Genomic DNA, 20,685 nt, shown 5'->3' with positions numbered 1-20,685 from the left:
TAGGCTCCAGCTCCTTCTCTTACTCTTGCTGTGTGGGATGGCTTAGTAATCATCCTCCACAAAAGCACTTCATGTGAGCATGCAGTCTGCTCATCATCTGTCCCCTTTTTGCTAGTTCTTTACAACTTCAGATATAGCCGGCTAATTTCAAACAGAGAGATGGCCAAAAGAGAAATTTCTACAGCTCTCACGAGAATCAATACATGCAAAAAACTTGACCTATTAATAAAGGTGTAACTGCAAGCTTGTTGCATCAACTCTTTTCAGTTGTCCAGCCAAACTGGTAAGAAATACCAGAAACAACCCCAAGCACAAATTTAAAGGAAATGAAGTTACACTACTCATACTACAAATCATTTGGTCTTAACGAATAAAAAAAATAAAGCTATTTTTATGAGAACATGGGATAGCATCTATTAAGAAGTGAAAGGGTGAAATTAGGTAGGCCTAACTTTACTTAAAGACTTTAAGGTCTTTATTTACTGCTTTCCTTTATCAGAGACTTCACTTTATATGGGAAAAAGTAATTCTTAAAAATTCTTACAAAAGAAAACTAAAACCTATTAAATTAACCAAGTTAAAACTAAAGGCCTGTACTTCTGAGGGGACAGTACAAAGATAATTAAAGTTTCCAGAGATAAATTGAGTTATTTTATTAAGCAGCAGCTTGTTTTTTATAGCTGACAAGAGCATTCAGTCACCAGCAACAGAAAATATTGTGATTCTGATATCAGTGTTAAGCCATAAAAAGAAACGACATACAGCTTACACCTCAGTTAAATCTCCTTGCTAAAAAGCATGCCTTTAAATAAAAACAGGCAGACCTTCACTGAAGAAGCCACAGCAGAATCTATGATGGCTTCAGAGAATGTAAGGAGAATATATTTCTTCTAGAAAATTGTTTATATTGAGCTGCTCAGGCATATCAAGAGGAACAGTATCAGTGGTAACCAAACTCCTGAAACTAATGCATTTAGACGACAATTACCTTTAAACTGCAAGATATACTGATTACAAACTGTTCTTTTCACATTCTCCAGGATTTCCAGGATTAAAACAAATTAATTGCCAAATGAGATAAGTGCATGATAGGAGGTTTTACATTTCTAGACTCCTGCACATCAGTAACTCCTCTGCAGATTAGACCAGGGGCCTCCAATATCCTACATTGCCAAAGGAATGAAAAGCTCTATGTACTTGGCTTGATCACCTACGTGAACTTGCAGAACCTTTCATAATGTTCAGTGCAACATTTTCTACTCATCCAAGAAGCAGTAACTCTGGAAGACAGGCGGTGTCCTGAGCTGGTGCCATTTAAGAACTGACTCAGCTGAGGGTTTGTGGGGGACCAGTGAAAGCAGAGAGCTACTGAAGAATGAAGCCAAGAAAGATGATAGAAAAGATGGGGTAAGAACATTGGAGCTTGGAGCAAGGAAACTCCAGTGAGTGAAATGTGTGCAGCTTCAGCTACTGATAGAGGTGGGTAGGGTGGTGCAAAGCAAATTTAGAGGCAGAAGAAGGTAATGAACATGATGGTGACTGACCATTGACAAATCAAGCTTGATAATAAAAAACAAACAAACAAACAAACAAACAAACAAAAAACAACTGAGTTCAGTGCTCTGTCCTTTCTACTTTCACCATTGCAATGAGAGCTCTACAGTAATTCATATTAAGTTGTGTTGGCCCGGCTGCAATACAGAAGCTTGAGAAACTTAAATGTTCAACAAACTTCTTTGGTTTAGGAGGTAAAGATTCATTTGCATTTTCTTCAGCTTCTGCAGTTTCTTTTTAAATGCTTTTTTTACCTGAAACGAATTAATATTTCATCAATTTGTATACTTTTTTTTAAGGCCTTTTCAAGCAACTACTGAATAACTCATGTGTTGCTAGAAAGAACAACACATTAGTTGAGAAACAGTCCCACTGATACCAAAACTAAAATTAAATTTGAAACTTCAGAAAAAGGAAATTGTTGTCCAGTAAATTCCTGAATATTGTTGTGTCCACTTTTATATCTCTGTATAGTGGACACAGAGTGAAATAAATGAGAGTCTATTTAAAGAGACACAAGATTTACAGCTCTGCTCGGTCTTTAAGGTCACACTCTCTTAAAGAGAATAATTGTTCATCCTGGCACTTGCTGCCACTAAAACAGTTGACAGCAACTCTAATATCTAGTCAGTAGTGATAGAGATATATGTACCTAACTCCCAAGAACCTACAAGCTAGGTACAAGAACGTCTCTTGCATCTTTCAATTTGCTCCTAAATTTTTAAGCTGGCAAACATGTTCTCAAAGGAAAGTCACCTTCAGATACTCGTAGGCATCGCCACAGATATACACCCACAGCAAATGCCCACTTTTTCAATAGGACTAATTTTTATTAGTTTCTTTATTTTTTCATATGTCAGATGGGATTGCTGTAAAGTAAAAAAAATTGTTTTATGATGCCTTTTCCAATCAGCATCACTGTATTTATTCCAAACTAACAATTAACTTCCTGACTAATTTGTCACACTTAATTTAAAATCAAGCATGCAGTGATGTTTAGAGCTACAGTCATGGCATTTGTGTTTGGCTGAGGTAGTGGTCACTAGCAATCTCAATTTATCACTTTTAATTTAAACTCCCATGCCAATGATTTTAGTTCTTAAAGCTATGACTGGCACTTATGGATTTCAAAATCAAAGGGAAAATAAACTACAGTTAAGAATTTAAACACTCAGATCAATGAAAAACTGTTTTATAACTGTGCATGCTCCAGTTAAATCCCAGCTGCCTGACAGAAAGTATTTAATGTATCAAACAGTTCTTTACCAACTTAAATACTCAGAATACCTTTATATTGCAGCAGTAAGCCACTACTGGCTTGACAGAATTGGACTGCTGATATATTCACAGATAATACAGTAAATCAAGTAAAGGTGGGTGCATCAACCTAAACAAGCATGTACTAATACCCAAATGGCAGTCCATGGACTGTTTGAATGTTACTACTGTATGTCTTTCTCTTTTAAGACTAGTGACATTATGTATTATTTCTTTATTAGAAATTAATAGCAAAAGCATAAGAGAAATTAGCAAATTGAAGAACAGCACTAAACCTATTATCGTCAAAATAAATGTCAGTTATGTTTCTAGACTTCTATGGGGGTGAATAATCTGGATTATTTGGAGCAATATCTCACAATTAGCAGATAATTTAGAGTTCTTTAATACCCCTTGAAAAAGATAAATTGATACATATTTTATACTACTATTATTATTTGTTAATATGTTTAATAAAATAAATGCATTCATTTCATGAAAGAAAGTCTCTATACATGTGTTTGTGTATAATGTTGGCATGCACATGCAAGAAAAATATACAGAGAAGGAGATAAGCATGAGTCCACATATTTTTCCATACTACGTATAACAGAGCAAGAAACATCCTACCAGGGAACCATGTTGGTCAGTGGAACCTAAGAAGTCATTTGAGAATGTTTAACAAGAACAAACTTGAGTATTTCAGAAGGATGTTTTCATTTTTTTGTTTTGTTTTATTTATTCAAATTAGCTTTTCCTCAATCATATTTTTCCATCCACAAAGGGACTGTTACAGCTTTTAAAGGGTTTAAAATCTTCAACAATCTTCCATATTTTTGTTTTGAGATCATTAGTGTCATTCAAACACTGAAGCTTTTTCCACATCTTAGCTGTGAAAAAGCCAAGGATGATTTGAGGGCAATTCTCTTTCAACAGACTTGCTATAGTTCCTTGGATTTACAGGAGTATCAGCTCCTACTCTGCTACTTTGAGTTGCTTACCTTCCCAAATTTTCATTCATTGAAGTAGCATGCTGTGCTTTGTAGTCAAATTTCCCATACAAGAAATATACTTCAAGAAAAGAAAAAAAAAGGAAGCAAAGCAGTACTTATTACAGGAGTCACTAAAAATAAAATAAAATAAAATAAAGTTCTTTCCTCATATAAAAAAAAAAAAAAAAGATTAATTTTCAAAATAATACAACAAAATGTTTAAGTATTCACTATTACTGGGCTAGGTCTAAGCTTTTTTTTTTTTTTTTTCATAATTTTTGTACACTTGGCTTGTACAAATGCTGAGTACATTCAACTGTCAGTGAAGGCTACAGGAAGCTTCAAGTTCTCCTAAGTCTGAAAAACGAGGACATCTGCATCTCAGCAGAGCCATGCGAGCCTTGTGGATAGTTATGCCATACATGGTTTTATGTGCCAAGTCTTATCCCCTACCTCCTAAAATTTGAGCAGTTCTACCTACTTGCCTTCAAGGATCACTGGTGTCATGCTTGCAATGTGAATAAAAGCAACCACACGCTAGAGACTATGAATGCAGCAGAAAACCTACAACAGAGAAAAAGGCACATCGAGGTTAAGCTTTGGAAAACTGTGGTAAACGGGACAAAAGAGACAAAGGACAGATGAAGGTGATGTGGAATAACACTGACCTGCTATCATGGAAGCCTGACCAAAAAAGTGTAGGAGATTTACATAACTAAGGACAGCACAGTAAAACATAAAACATGACTCTTAATAAAAGTTACTTGAGAAACTTTCCAGTGACCTTGGAACCTTCATTTTTTTTAAATGAAGTTACCAGTAGTAACTTAAGAATAAATATTTAATATTTGATGCTTTATAGCTACTTAAAAATAAATTCTCAAATAAATGGATACATGATGTTGCATAAAAATGGCCGTGAAAGTCACCATAAGTAATACAATCTCCTTGATTAAAATCTGGAGTATTTGTATTACTGCCAATACATCTGTGATACTATTATTTTTTGTTGCAAATATTGCAGTTGCTACAAGAACTATTTCACGTTGCTTTAACTCAGAATAATGGGATCTCTTCACACTTAAAAGTCCAAAGAGCACAGCCAATACACTTACAACATCTTTGATTACTGCAAAGGTATTTAAACAAACTCAATAGATAAGCAGAAATATCCAGGAAAAAAAAAAAAAAAAAAAAAAAGAAAAAGAAAAAAAAAGGAGCAAAATAGAAGTAGTACAAAAAATATATATATATAATAATTTATAAGCAGAATTTTCAAAAGAATTTTCAATTTTTTAAGAAACTGAAAAAGCTGGTTGGTCATAACACTGGCCACCTAGTAGTAAGGCTAAGTGTACTAACCTTGCAGTTTCAGGTGTTCCACCTTATATCAGAGATCAGAAGTGCTTAAATGGCACACTGTGTTTAAACCATTTGCTTTCACAGTTACTCCACACTTCTATCGGTGTAGGAGATAATATGTGACCCCTATCCTTCTGAAATAAATATAACACTTGCAGTGCCTTTTATCGATTGAGACGGTACTAATGGCTTGGTTTATAAAACAAGCCAGTTTCCATTAAGCATCTCAGTGATGGGGCAGCATTTTCAAAAGTGCTCAGTGAACTGCATCTCTCAGTGCTTTCCTTTCACTGAGGTGCCTGATGAGACTTGAGTTCCTGCGAAAAGCAGCCACTCACCTGTCAGTCCTGCAGAAAACATGCACACCCTGTCCTTACTCTGTGAGTACTTTCCCACTCGGTGGAATACCCACAGTGTGTATCAGGAGCTGTGTAACAGGAATCCCACTTCCCGTTACTTTATCCCACTTTATTTTGTAACCTGACATAACAGCTTTTCAGTGTTGGTCATATCACTGCTTAATTCACAATACTCTACTCAGGAAATAGATTATACGCACATCAGGTACTTAAAATGTTACCTGTCAAAGCAAAGTCTTAAACAGAAATATGGGAAGACAGTTTAAATATAGAGTAATGTAGACAGTAGGGAATGGATTGCATTGCATCTAATCACGTTTTTGGAAGTTTTGGACAGTTTTAATGGAAATAAAATTTTAGTGCTGTGTGGAAATGTAACTCATGTATCAATCTGGTAAAGATTAAAATATTAAAAAATTATATTAAAATATTTCAACAAAGCAAAATTTTCTGATCAAACAAAGATCTTAACATACCATCATGTATTTTATACTAGATAGACTAATAAATTAGCGGCGAATCATTATTTGCATGCTATTTATACATATACTGACAGTTTTGCATAATATATACTTATATAGAAATAAATCTATATATAGCAAATATGATGTGTATTTACCCTTTACATTATATCCAATTATAGAATAAATTCCAGATTGAGATTTTAATTATTTTTAATCCTCCATCGACTGAGACTGAAGAATACTGATTTGCTCATTCCACCCACTCAAATTATTTTTTAAGATGTTACAGTCTTATTCTCCCTAAAACTGCATGAGAAAACCATATTTTCAATGTCTGACATTATAACCATCATATTAAAATGGAAAATAGAAAAATGAAGAATATTTTATTCCCACTGCTGTTTAAAAGAGCTTAGATTTATTATGTTTATAAGAATGTAAAGGTTATCTAGAGAGTTTATCCAGAATGCAACTGTATATATGAACATGGAAAAACAAGATCTGAATCTATTTTCCATGCAGATATCTGGCTTATGGAATTGTTCACCACCCAGTATTGCAGCTAACACCGTGGGTGCTTACCTAAAAATGTCAGGCCATCGTTATGAACCAGCCGTGCCATAGATTAATGATCGTAGCAGAAAAGCTAGAGTTTTGGAGGTGGAGATAATGAAGCAAATGTGATAGATAACTCAGAAAATAGATAACTATGCCCTGCTGTATGTCCCTGAACCTTCACAGAATTGCACAGATACATACTTTGGAATATGGTGTAAAGACATTACAATATCATGTTAATCCCTTAACAATGTAGGTGCAGGTGGCTAAATGGGATACAGGAGCTGTATCTGCCAAGGGGTGGAGTTTTCAGGACACAATTCCTTTTACATCAGCTCCTATGGGCTGTAACATGAGAGACTATTCACAGTGAAATTTAGCTTCAAAAATCTCCCCCAAAAAACTTTGTTCATCTGAGATTATAGTTTTTTAGTATTACAGTCTGTTTTATATACCAAAAGTTCCCACTGAAACTGGCACCACTGAACATGATTAATACAGGAACAGGTCAGGGAGACGTATGTAGATAAAGCTACGCTCCTCTTTTAATCAGCTGGCATAAAAATAAAAGATACCAGTACACTAAGTTAATACAGCTCCACAGTCACACATGTTCTCTGAAAAGGTACAGACTTTAATCTTCCATGCTGTCAACTTGTTTCCTTGACCATGCAAAATTCACTTCCAAATACAAGCAAGCATTTTCAAGACAAATAATATTTCTCACATTAGAAAAATATGATGTTCTCTATTTCTTCTCTCCAAAGATTCTAGTCAGACTTGCATTATTTATAAACTGAAATCAATACTTTCTGTAAATTAGCTAAGAGGGATGCTAACTATCAGTTTCAATATTTTCCCTTTCTTAGAATAAATCATATTTATGAACAATTGGAATTGACATATTGGCAAGTCACCTCAAGTCTAATTAGTAAATGACATTTCTAGTTTGACAGGGAAGTGGCAATCTTATATCTTTTCTATTGTTGATAGACTGTAGCCCATCATCCTTGAACCACAGACAGAACTTCCTGAATCCCATTACTCTATTACGCTACCCTGTAATTTATTTTTTTAGTCCTTATTGACTCTCAATTATAGAAAAAAAGGAAGTGCTAAATAATTTTAAGAGAACAATCTGATTTTAAAAAATGAAGCCTAGAGTTTAATATTATATATATGTGTGTGTGAGCCAGTTGCTGGAATCATACAATTTGTTTTCCAGACTTACTTGAGTGAATACAATCAAATAATCATTTATTTTCAAACTGTAAAATACAGTGTTGGAAACTGGCTCAACAACTTGTTAGGAACTTACAGGATCATATATTAGCTGTCTGCAATGAATAACAAGTTAAAATTTATGAATCACTTAGATAATGCACGTTAATTTCTAAACCCTTCAATACAAATAAGGATAAAGCACATGATTTAAAAGCCACCGCATGTGTTATTTAAAATGATATGGAGAAGACAGACTTAAAAATATTACTTTATATTCAGACAGAATGAGCACAAAAATCATTCTTGCAAATATACCTTAACTCAATGGAGAATGGGATTTAATTAATACCAGAGCAATTTTTAGGGTTTTGCCATTAACTTCAGCAGAAAAGTTGTGCCTAGTTATCTGAGTGCTGTGGATGAAGGCAAAAGAATTAAGCAAAACTAGAGTAGAAAACAAGCAATGTGTTTTAATGTCATGAAAACATTAGCTGAGCCAGATGTCCCTTCCATTTCATTCAACGGGACATCTGTACCTGACTTCTAGTGAAACAGCTTTGGGACATTAGACCTAATTTTGCAATTATATAATTTCTTGTATTTGGTTTAGAATTTTCAAATACTGAGTGTACAAAATGACATTGTTATTGCAAGAAAGAAACCATGAACAAATTGGTCTAGATCACTGAAGGCATTCCTTCTTAAATATATTTTATTTAATTAATTTATTTAGTTTGGTTTATTTTTATATTCTAAATTATTTCATTCACACGCTTCTTCCTTTCATTCATGTATTCCCTGGGAATGCCCATGCATATCACCTTCCTTCTCCTTTGGGCTATCATAATGACTCCACACGCAGACAAGAAGCTCAAGCACTTTTATCTGATACACTTTTTGCTAACTTCCAGGTCACTTTAGTAAGTGAAAACAACAGAGACAAAACACTCTGAATAGCTAGTCCAACACAGAATTAGTTGCGCTCACTCCAGAGGACCAATGAAGTGTGAAACTGTATTATTGGAAAAATCTGCTCTAGAATCTGTAGCCACATTTTGAGTATCTGGCAATATTTCTGCGTATAAGAAGTTTTTAGGGAAGTCTTAAGGAGAGGATAAAGAAAAAGATACACACTTAATACGCAAAACCCACTTCTCAATGGGAACCAGAGATTGCATGCTGGATAGAAATAAGATTTTAGAGATTAAGAGTGTCTTTTTTTCCCTTCTTTTGTTTCCTGCCTACCAATCCACTGACCAATCTTGACACCGATTTTCACCCTCCCTCCCCATCTCTTTCAGACTGGGATTCTGACTGGAACGTGAAGTCTGACTGATGACTGCATAGTGAAAGGCAATATAAATTTCTAAACTAAATATTAAATGTGCATTTCCTGGCTACTATAATATTTTCAGAGGAACAAACTTTATTTCTTATGTGAGTTTTTCAGTGATCCACTATAAATTTACAACGGTGATAAAACACTTAAGTATGTAACATATTTATCTGAATATGAAGATAGCAAACAGATGTCCCTCATTGATTTGAGCAGGGAAAGGTAAAAGTATGCTATTAGAAACGTTATCTGGAAGCTAACAGAACTGTAAAATAAATAGACTTCTGAAGCTTTAGAAACTACATAATTTTGAGTCTGCTCTCAACCTTATGCCAATATGCACAATTTAATGCCATTACTGTATATAAATGAAAACTATTTCCAAACTCTGAGCCTAAGGCAAATGCATATGGAAGAGTCACAGAAGTGGAAGGAGAAGGGTTGTTGAGTGTAATGAAGAAACTACATTTTAAGAAGCAAATGAATTGGAGCAACCTGCTACCAACATAATTGCTTTAAAGACCCCATAGCAAACATCAGCAGAATTGGTTTGTAATTTACCATGTCCTTCATGCTCCCTAAAGGTTTGTGTCAAAGTCATGACATCTACAAACACAATTTGTTTCAGATAGACTAGCCATGATGAATGTCTTCCTTTACTACCCTTGACCAAAATCACTTCTCTTGCCAAGAAAGCAACAGAAGTCTTCATTTCACTTGTCATATACTGGGAACATCAGAGGTTTTTGTTTGTTTGTTTGTTTGTTTGTTTTTAAATGAAATAGCTTTCAGAAATGTTTAGGTAAACTTTGAAAACAGAAGGTTCCTAATGTAACTCTGAAGAATTTCGTAAGTCGGTCAATTAACATCTGTGGCAGAGGTTTCTAATTACTTAAGGCACCAGTTTATATCTGAAATCTCTTGTACCCTACCCTGACTAGAATACTCAATAATCATTCTTCAAACTCTATCATTCATGGCAAGAGGTTCCAGCTAACTGAAATGTGCTTGATTATCCTAAGAGGGCTCTTAACTGAGTGGAGTGCAGATAGCACCAATAAGCTTAGTTGAAAATTTCATTTAAAGTCTCCAAAACTGATGAATAAACATCTTATCCTTGATCATGGAATGTGCTGAGTGTCCTTAGCAGCTGTTGACAATAAAAGGACCAAACAAAATAAAGGCATATTTCTTATCCAGTGCTACATGCCTACCAATTTATGTGTAACCATTATTTTACAGTATTCTCCACAAAGGTTCCCTTCACAAATTGAGAGAAACCATTGGTATTAAACACACAGTTGTTGCAGAAATTGTATGTGGTATTATACATGTAATGACAGCAACTGAAAACAGAAACTTGCTGAAAAAATGCATGTCGTAGACAAATTACCAATGGCTATAAATAATATTGTGCTATGCAATGAAAGAAACTATTATAAAATCTAAAAGACTGCACTGATAAGTAGATTATGGGAAGAATACTTGGTGGTATTGATTAACCTCTTTTCCCTACTCCTCCAAGCCAGACTTTCACTTTGTCTCCTCATACTGCATAACTTAAAGAAAAAATATCTTAAAGCTATGTGAAGTCTGACTTGCTTAATGGATAATACTGGTGAATGAGAAACGAAAGTACATGGAATCAGGTTGACTTTTGCTGCATTAAAGAAATGGCTGAATATCAATATCTGCTAGCAAAAGAAGCCATATTTGGTAAAGAAAATTCATAAATATTTAAAAAATCTCCAGGATAGAAATCAAGATTATTTAAAGTCATTTTTCACCTGTGATTATTGTGTAGTAATCAGACATATTTCAGCAATCAAAGAATCATCAGCAAAAAGTCATCTAACTGTACAGAGGCCAGCAGATGAAAATTTGTGAGTAACAACCATGCCGCACAAAGACCTTTCCTCAAAACTTTGCATTTCATTCACAGAATCATAGAATGGTATGGGTTGGAAAAAAACTTAAATATTACCCAGTTCCACCTCCACTGCCATGGGCAGGGACACTTTCTACCAGCCCAGGTTGCCCAAAGCCCCATCCAGCCTGGCTTGAACACCTCCAGGGATCAGGCATCTGCAGCTTCTCTGGGCAGCCTGTGCCAGTGCCTCACCTCCCTCTGAGTGAAGAATTTCTTCCTAATGCCTAATCTAAATCTCCCCTCTTTTATTTTTAACTGTCATCCCTTGTCCTATCACTACACTCCCTGACAAAGAGTCCCTCTCCAGTTTTCTTGTAAGCCCCCTTTAAGTACTGGAAAGCTGCTGCTGGAGCCTTTTCTTCTCCAGGCTGAACAACCCCAACTTTCTCAGCCTGTTCCCATAGGGGAGGTGCTCCAGCCCTCTGGGCATCCTCATGGCCCTCCTCTGGACTTGCTCTAGCAGGTCCATGTGTTTCTTATAATGGGGGCTCCAGAATCTTTGGGTAGACCTGAAGAGTGTTCAACAGCATCTGAGTTGAAAAAGTCTGAGAATGAAGACTTAGCATTTTTTCCTTGTGGTTTTCTTTCCAAATTTAAATGCTTAATGTATACACACACTGAGATAAATATGAATATATCTACATATAGTTTCACAGACTAGCATGAATATTCATTGCATAATGTTGAAAATCTTTTTAAAATTAAACGTGTAATTGGAAAAGAGCATTATTCAGATGTGTCTTAAAATAGGGACTGCACATCTCAAACTTTTTTTTTTTTTTTTTTATTGGTAATCTCTCTTACCATCTTCATGCTACACTCAGTATGGGCCTTTACAGACTATCTTTAGCTAGTAACCACCATGTTAACATTTTCCTTCAATTTTTTCACGTGAATAGCACTGGCAGCAGTGTTCTGCACTGTTCTCATAACAGGACATGGTTTGGTGGAAGTATCTATACAGCTGTAGGTACTAGGTCCACAAATGCCATAAATTTCTCATTTACTGTCATCTATGAAATTTTCATGACATTTCTTATTTAATCAAATCATGTGGCTTGAGCTTTGGTAATGTCTGCTGGAGGCTGTTTTGTGACTGTTTCATAACAGGCTTTTATGTGACCTGCTATTCCATTTTGACAATTGGTTATTACAAATAGCTGTTCCTTTAGATTTAGAAACCATTAACATAAATAGTTTGGAAGACGCTTTAAAGGGTTTTGTCGTGCCAGTATAAGAAGATAAATGTTCTTGACTTTAAAGTCACAAAGGACAATCACATCTATAGAGGTTTGAGGCTCAGGGGAAGAAAAGGAAGGTTGATTTTTGATTAGGGTGAAAGTCAGATGCTACCATGCAATTTAGAATAAGTGAACAGGGCACTCTTCTCCCACCCTGACAAGTGTCCTGAAACTATGCTGTGATCAGCCAGAGGGATTGATCCTGAAAACTGTCCTGGTAGAAGTACTACTGAGATGCTTTGCTTACAGTTGGATGAGGCAACGTGTGCTGTCTGCATTGTTAACATCATGATATATGCTATTAACGAATGATGATGAGGGCATGTTAAGTCCTGGAAGAGGCACTGAAATCCTTCCACGCACTCCTCAGCTCCCACAGCTCTAAGGGAGTGAAAAGAGCCTGCTGTTGATACAGCTCATCTGCACCAGGGTACAAACACATCTGAAGAACTACCAATACCACAAGCAATGAATTTGCCATAACTTATCTGGAAACACAAATTAGATGAAAGGCAATCCCTTTTCAGAAACCAGCAAGATTTTACCACCAGGTTAGGAAACATCTTATCACCTACAATATATCTGCCAATGGATAGAAGATAAAATGTCCTAGACAAAGGAACCCTGCCAGATTTGCAGTTCCAGAGTCTGCCCTAATACCTCAGCTAGGCGCAGAATGTCTGCACTAGACAGACACTGCAAAACAAGGCTGGTCTTCAGCACAGTGATAGGGTGTATGCACAGACAGAGCCAAGTCTCTCGTGACAGTTTGTCCACTGGTAGCAGGTCTTCGATACTGGGGAGACCAGAGACACTCATGAAATGCAGGACTGAGGAGGGATAAAATGAGATGTCTGGGTTGCGATGGCAGAAGGAGCACTTCTCTGTAGCATTAACTTTCTGTCAAGGTGGAAGAAACCCATGAAAGGAACGATGCCCATGAAACGTCCCATGGCTGGCCTGTGGTTTTAGGGGAGGTCGCTGCTTGTGGGGCTGGCAGAAAAAAGGTGAGCAGGGGACTGCGGGTGCAGAATCCCACAGGAGGAACACGATGAGGTGAAGATGCAGATCGGACATGGAGGAAACTACTCAGTCAGAGACTCCTTGGTCACACAGTTGAAAATGGGGGACTGGAATGGAGCAAGCCACAATCCATCTATACGTACATAATGACACACTCAGGACCTGTCTCACAGCTCCACTCCCATGTAATGTCAAAAAAGCCCTTTGTACTCAGGTAACAGAACATATGAATGCTCACTGGGTGAATGTATATGTTCGTTATTATTTGGAAACAGGAACTATTGTTTTAAGTTCTGCTTTGCTTAATTATTCATCATTTACTACGTAAATTATGCATGAAAACCTCAAGTATTTCTGAGTTTTCTTTAGGCAAGGCAGACTCCAAGAAACTTATGTAGTGAGGTGTCTCTTCCTCCCATTATTCATAAGGGAAACATAAATCACAATTCAGCTGCCTTTTTACACAATGATTTAAAGTCAATTGAGTACAATTACTTCACACTCAGCATACTCACTGCAGTATAAAACTTTATCGTCCCCACAAAGAAAAGGCATCATAGCACTTTGCAGAACAACAGTATTACTAAACATTTCTGATGAAGTTTTTTTTTTTTTTTTTGGAAAATGTTTTACCCTTCAGTTCACAAATTAGTTTGGCAGTGATTTGGGAAAGCACTTAATTCGAGCTAATGTTCTTCCTTGAACAAGGACTTTCCTTAAGTGCTTTACTGAGCAGAATCTCGTTCTGTTTATCTGCCCATTTATCTGAATTTAAAGTATGGATTATTTTGGTATCTTAAAACATTTAAAAACAAAACAGTGAAAGAGTGGCTTATACTTGACCTTCCCTCATTCTCCATCACAACATCTAAGCTTTCCAGCACATCCCTACCCCATCTTTGTCACACTTGCTGGACAAGGCAGCACATACTGTGGTCATACAGCAATTATACGTGTACTTTCCTAACTGGCTAGCTGATATACAAGCTAAGTGGTCTGTCAGTAGGCCTCTCAGGTCCAGCCTAACACAGCTTGCTTTTTAACTTACAGACCCAACCAGCAGCTTGGTGAGCATAAGTGACCTAAGGGCTGTTTTTTCATGCTTCTGTTGAGAGAATGCAGTATCTGGGAAATCTTTTTTGTTATCAAACTCGAGTTGGGTTCACAGTTCTTCAGGGTGCCTGACAGACAATGAGACTGCATAAACTTTGTATCTTTATGAAACCCAGAAAAAAAGGCTATTGAATTTATGAATATTTGTGCAAAATTAATAACTAAACGAGTCATGGATGATAACAAATTGATTTTATATAGCTTGCATTAATGTCAGTAAGTTTTCTTTAGTATTCGATCAGATCTAGTAATGCTTTAGTCATCAAATTGCAAAGTGGTTTGTGGGTTGCAGTTTGCAAAACCTTTTCAAAGTAAGTGTTACTTTCCTTTAGTTTGCTTCTTGCCATTGTTAGAGCTCAGCGTTGTACTTAATCTTGCTGATGATGGTGATTGCATGTAGAGACATTACATGCATGTTAAGACTTTAATATTAGTTGTAGTATAACTCCTAGAGACGAGCCTTAATCACTTCTGAAGTAGTTCACTTCTCCTGTCAGCAACTATGCTCCCTCTGATGCTCTTACTCTCTGCTCACTAACTGGGGTAGAATACAATTTCTCAGTTTCTGTGGATGCCCATGGTATTATTCACTGCACTGCAGCAAAATACCAACAGCAGTATCTTCTCCAAAAAGAAAGAAGAAAAAAAAAAAAAAACAGCACTGAAGCACAAACTAACAGTTTTGCATGTTTAAAGAACTATCTGTTAATTCCACATAAAGTGTCAAAAAGAAGGGGCCACTAGAGGGAAGTAAATCCAATATGCTCAAAGAAAATAAAATGCTAGCTCCTCAGCTACTGTAAATTCTTGTACCTAATAAGAATGGTTTGTATTTAGAACAGCTAAATATATTGTTCCATATTCTTAACAAAGATAAAATAATTGAAGAAAACAATTTATATAGAGAGAGATCTATCAGCATGTAATGCGTATAGCAAAAAATATTACAACAGTATGTATGAAAAGACTCATAAAAAAAAATATGAACATAGGATAAATAAGTTGTCATGGTATAATTCATTATAGGTCTAGATTTTTCAAATTAGCCACATCAAAAGGAAAAAAAAATTGTTTTAAGTGTGGACTTTTGGTAATGTAGTACCTGCCCACACTAAGACATTTTTGATTTGTTGTCACTTCATGTCTATAATCTTGTATCTTTCATTTATACGAACATGTGTATGATCTTGCAGCATCAGGCAATAAGTAGTGTCCATTTCAAGATAATTAAGATTAGAAGGAAAGATTGCAACAGTGAGCTTGCTGCTTGGTGGTACAGCTGGAAAATATTTGCAATATAAAGGCAATTATTTAGTATTTTTGGTAAATATGGCATGAAAAATACTGTAAGTTGTTTAGTAGTATCTGGCTACCAATGAAATTAAAAAAAAAAAAAAAGTCATAAATCCTTTTCTCAGAGAACTCCAGCGTGATATATAAACATTAATAAAATCTCTGCAGTGGTCTGAAGCTTTAGTTCTACAGCTTTGTTTTCTCAGGTAAGATACCCTAACTTTCTTCATACTACCACTTTTTATTCATGACTAAAAGAAACTCACAAAAAAATGTTTATTTTCTTCTCAATTTCCATCAACCAAAACCCCATTAATTTTCTTCCAAAGACTATTCCATATGACACTATCTTTCTCTCTTTTTCATCTAAATATATAGTTACCATTTTTATGATTTTATGCAATGACACAGTTTTTAAGCCTACAAAAAATATTTTATCTTTATAACTGCATTTTATAGATGCCTCTATTTCATTTATTACAATGCTTCCCTCCTGCAAAGCTGTCTTTTTATATCCAAATAAACATACTGATATTCTGGAAATCTGGTCTTAAATTCTCTCAAGCTCTTCCAATAGAATTTTTAGCAATGTAAGAATTATTATAGTGCAAGCAGCCTACACTCTAGACTTTACTGTCAGTGTGTCACAAATTATCAGAACATTGGTCTTTTCCCTGTTTTGAGTAAACTGCGGTGAAAATCTATATCCTTAAACCAGAAACAGACATCAGCAAAAGATGTATTATTTTTTAAAAGCCCACCACTTAAATACAATTCACAAAGTGTGTTCAGACAGCTGTTGGCCAGTTTAAAAATAAACCATCTCTCTGGTGACCTCCACTTGTGCATGCTTACTGACTTGCATTTTGTACCATGTAACAAAACATCTGAAAGTAAGTATACCAAAGAGGTAGATTCTAGCAGCATGTTTTTCCTCTGATGAGAAAGCAATAGTGAGGTACAGGTTCAACGTGTGATGCATAGCCCGAGAGCTTAAGACAATTCTCATTGCAATGAACATATCATTAAGTATCTTATGTAATCATCTGTTCTGTTACTATCATCACATTAAAGATAAGTGAGCAGTTTTCATTGTTTTCCCAAACCATTTTCAAGAATATTATTAGAATTACCATCATTGTCATTATCATCATCATCACAGCAAGCTGTTAATTTTGGCATGCCCAAAGGCGAATAAGTCATTACTTAACTCATCAACAAAACTGCTTGTCCCAGATACACAGGTAAGCAGATTTTTGCTAGGCTAATCAATGAAAAAAAACAGGGCCTTCCTACAAGTGGAACATAACAGGATCCTCCTGAACATTAGCACTTTTACTAATTACTTTTACACGACCAAAGGTTTTGGTACTCAAAATCCTAGTTTTGCCAGTTCAGCTCGTGTCCTACATTAAACACTTCAGCTACAGTTGCAATGTCACTGCACAGTAGGTGAAAAACATTTCTGGAACAAAAGTCAGCAAGGGATAATTTTGAAATAACCTTCTGATCTACAGTAGCACAAGCCAGAAGATAACACTACTATACAGATTGCTTTGTTGGTAACCTATGATGCTTTTTGCTGGCATAGTAAGTATTTCTATAGATGGAAGAGGAAAAATGTGCAGAAATAAACTACAGAGCTCTTTTTGGTACCCATGTTTCTCATAAAGGACAGCCCTAAACATGAATCTGAACTGAAATGGTGTGTGGGGGAATATCAGAAATGATAACATGAAGTTGACAATTAAAGTAACAAAAAATCCATTATGATATCTCACCTGAGGAAATGGCTCATACAGATGCTGAAACATCTTAGAGTAAATCATGCTGTATTAGTACTACGAAACATGGATACTAAAGGAAATGAATTCACTTTCATTTCACCTTTAAACTATGAAATTGGTGGGTAATGTGGTGCTTTAGTCTTTCAAAACTGAAATTGTAAGGGAAGACTTGGAAGAACATCAGACACAGACTCCAGTTGTGACAAACCACTGGTAGGCTCAGGTTGTGTTAAAGTATGCACTTCATTTAAACAGGAAGACACATTAAGCAAAGATGTGGTTTTGTGCCCTGTGTTTTGGGGTCAAGGGCCAACTGACAAAAGCATTCAGTGGCCTCATCAGCAGAAACTGAAAGTCCTCACACATAAAAATGCATAACAATCTGCAAAGCATCCTAACTCACTGACCCAGACTTCCAAGAAGCAAAATGATACCCATAAAAAGTGCACGAATGACAGGGGCATAGTAACAGACGCACGGTGGTGAGACTTACCATCTTGGTCCGTGGTAACTGTGATAGCTGTGAACTGCTTGGGCGAGAAACTCAGCTCCGAGACGCCATTCGTGGCCTCTATTTCAAAGGTGTAGTTGACATGCGACACAAAGTCCAGCACTGTCACGGAGGAGTTGATGAGACCTGTGTGCCTGGGGATGAAGCGGATGCCTCCCCCACATATCTCACACTGGCTGGCATCCGACCCGCATTTCTTACAGATGACACTGTAAGTGAGGTCTTTTCTTCCTCCTGTATCACTTGGGGGGCTCCATTCCAACATGAGAGCTGTTTCATTAATGTTAAAAATCACGTTCCTGGGAGCAGAAGGTGGCCCTGCAAAGAAGGAGGGGGAAAGCCTGTTAAGCGTCTGTTGTCTGCTTTGGAGGCAAAACCACCCAAAAATATAATATTAATCTTAAGGCAATTATTTGCAAAAAGTTGAAAAGATTATGTTTGAATAGTGAATTCAATTGAAAAACTTAAAATTATCTAAATAATTTAAATCCTTGAAAATTAAACAGGAAGGATAAACATGTAAGATCGTAAGAAGCTGAAAACTCTAAATGAATTAGAATTAATTCAGAAATAATTTAAGACAACATATAAATTACTTGGGAAGGTCCAAGCTAGACCTGATAACTTAAATTTGCACTAAATACTTTTTGACTTGTGGGGTACTGGGGTAGAGCTGTAGAGTTCCAACCACAGAATTTATTTCCTTATGTTTTGCCTAGTAAAGTAGGCTTTTCTGATACTTATGGTCCTCTGTGTCTTAGAAGAGTTAAATTGAGTAAGTAAATAAATGACAGCTTTGGAATAACTACAGGAAGTGAAGTTGTTTGTATTAATTCTTTAGTACCACATATTTTTTCTATCCTTCGCTGCTATTATCCTGGGGGATTTCTTTGCTGCTACTCATTAACAGAGCTGGGTAGCAACAGGCTAAGAGTATTAGGCACAAGAGACAGTTTACATGTTTTTTATCCCTGCCCGGCACCTAATCAGCATCAGTTTAACAGCAAAGACATCCCACTTACAAGCTAAAGATCTAAAGGGATGGTTGCAAAACAGGAGAAAAAATAGTTCCTGAAGACCACAGGGAGGAGGAATGCAGAAGTACTAGCAACAGGCAGAATATAGGAAACCTCTTAGCTAGCCAACAAGTGGTACAGCTGTCTGTGTAGAGTTGGAGGAACCACAAGTGATCCATTTCCAGTGGATCCCACAATAGCCAAGGGACACCAAGCAAGTTTTAAGCTGTTATGCTGATTTTCTGTGTATCACCACAAGTAAATCACCTGAGACTTTGCATATTCAGACAGGAATTAGTGAAAGGATGAAGGTGGAAACTGTTAGAGGAACTCTAAATAATCTTATCTCTACTTAGCATATTCTTCTTTTTAGAGCTAGCGTATTTCAAACAAACACAAACACACAGCTTTCAAAACAAATTATATGTAAACCAAAAAAGTGCCCATAAGAATTAGGCAAGAAACATGGATCTGGCAAAACGCAAAGCCTTATACTCCAGGTTTTGATCTATGTAAAATGACTGTGCTAAACTTAACGGGTGAACTCTGGGCTTATGGTGAGCTGAATGAACATTACATTCCCAGCTCTCATCAGAAAATCACAGTGCACTAAGATGGTTTAGTCAGTGGTTAGTAGAGCTTCGAAAACTTTAAGCTTGCTTTACAGCTTTTCATGATTTATATAACCTGCCATCAAGACTTAGCTATGAAGTTTTGAATGGTTAAACTTTACATTAGAAAGGAAAAAAAAAATATCAAAGCTCCTTCTGACATTTCATATATAAACCAGGACCTCAAATCCCATTCCCTCCCCCTCAAAAAAAAGTTATATTATTTTTTCCTAGTCATTTAGTTCCATTATTTTACTTTTTTTTTTTTTCCTTACTAGTAACAATTACTACAGCACTGATATGCTGATGGAATTTTCAAACTTTAAGCTGTATTTATCTGAACAAAAATGTTGTGAGATTTAGAAAATCAAGCCCCTGAGTAGCTTTGAAATATGCACCTACTGAAGTAAGTCTATTTACTCAAGTCCTTATTTCTTGAAGATGACCCAGGATACTAAAATGGACTATACCTTAACAGAAAATATTATTTCATCTTATATTTTACTAAAAAAACATAAACATCTATACAACTGTACCTACACATTACATCAAAAAGAAATACTAACTTTAATGAAGGAAAGAAACAATAATAGTTGCAGAAGAAAAGTCACTGCTCGGCTCACCAAAGTTTATAGTTTTAAGTGATGGCATTTGTTTACTTATACAGTGTTAAATGTATCTATAAAAGCTGTGATGCTTGTAAAGGAAAAAAAAAAATGTTTGTATGGCACAGGAGGGATCATGTGAACCAATAAATGTTAAGGTTTTTTGTGAATTGTAGTTGAACATTTGAGTTGCTTTTTTCTTTCTGATATTTTTTGTAACGTTAAACAGCTGAGGCTATGGTTTTATTAGAATGATTTTTGCCCTAAGGTGAATGATGAGTTGGCTACTAGATTTCAAGCACTTGATAATTAAAATACTTGGAGCTACTGTGTTTGCACTTTTTTCAGTGGACAAGAAGGATTAAAATATTTTGAATGTGAGAGTATTTGTGTATCTATCTGCACAGAGCTTATGGTTAGCAGCCAAAAAGCCCCTGACAGTGAAGAGC

The 20,685-nt window shown here is 35.9% G+C and overlaps 1 protein-coding gene across 5 annotated transcripts in view; it reads right to left on the bottom strand.

Moving 5' to 3' along the window:
• Positions 1 to 20,685, bottom strand: part of EPHA6 (EPH receptor A6) — a 513,331-nt gene that overhangs the window by 223,380 nt on the left and 269,266 nt on the right. For all 5 annotated transcript variants that reach the window (XM_032187197.1, XM_032187216.1, XM_032187206.1 and 2 more), the window contains one exon: positions 17,987 to 18,322. In XM_032187197.1, the coding sequence (XP_032043088.1) occupies positions 17,987 to 18,322 (336 nt within the window). The remainder of the gene's footprint in view (positions 1 to 17,986; positions 18,323 to 20,685) is intronic.

Source organism: Aythya fuligula, chromosome 1 (assembly GCF_009819795.1).
Source record: "Aythya fuligula isolate bAytFul2 chromosome 1, bAytFul2.pri, whole genome shotgun sequence".
In the NCBI taxonomy this organism is placed as follows: Eukaryota; Metazoa; Chordata; class Aves; order Anseriformes; family Anatidae; genus Aythya; species Aythya fuligula.
The sequence above is the reverse complement of the archived record's forward strand: the minus strand, read 5'-3'. Positions and strand labels throughout refer to the sequence as shown.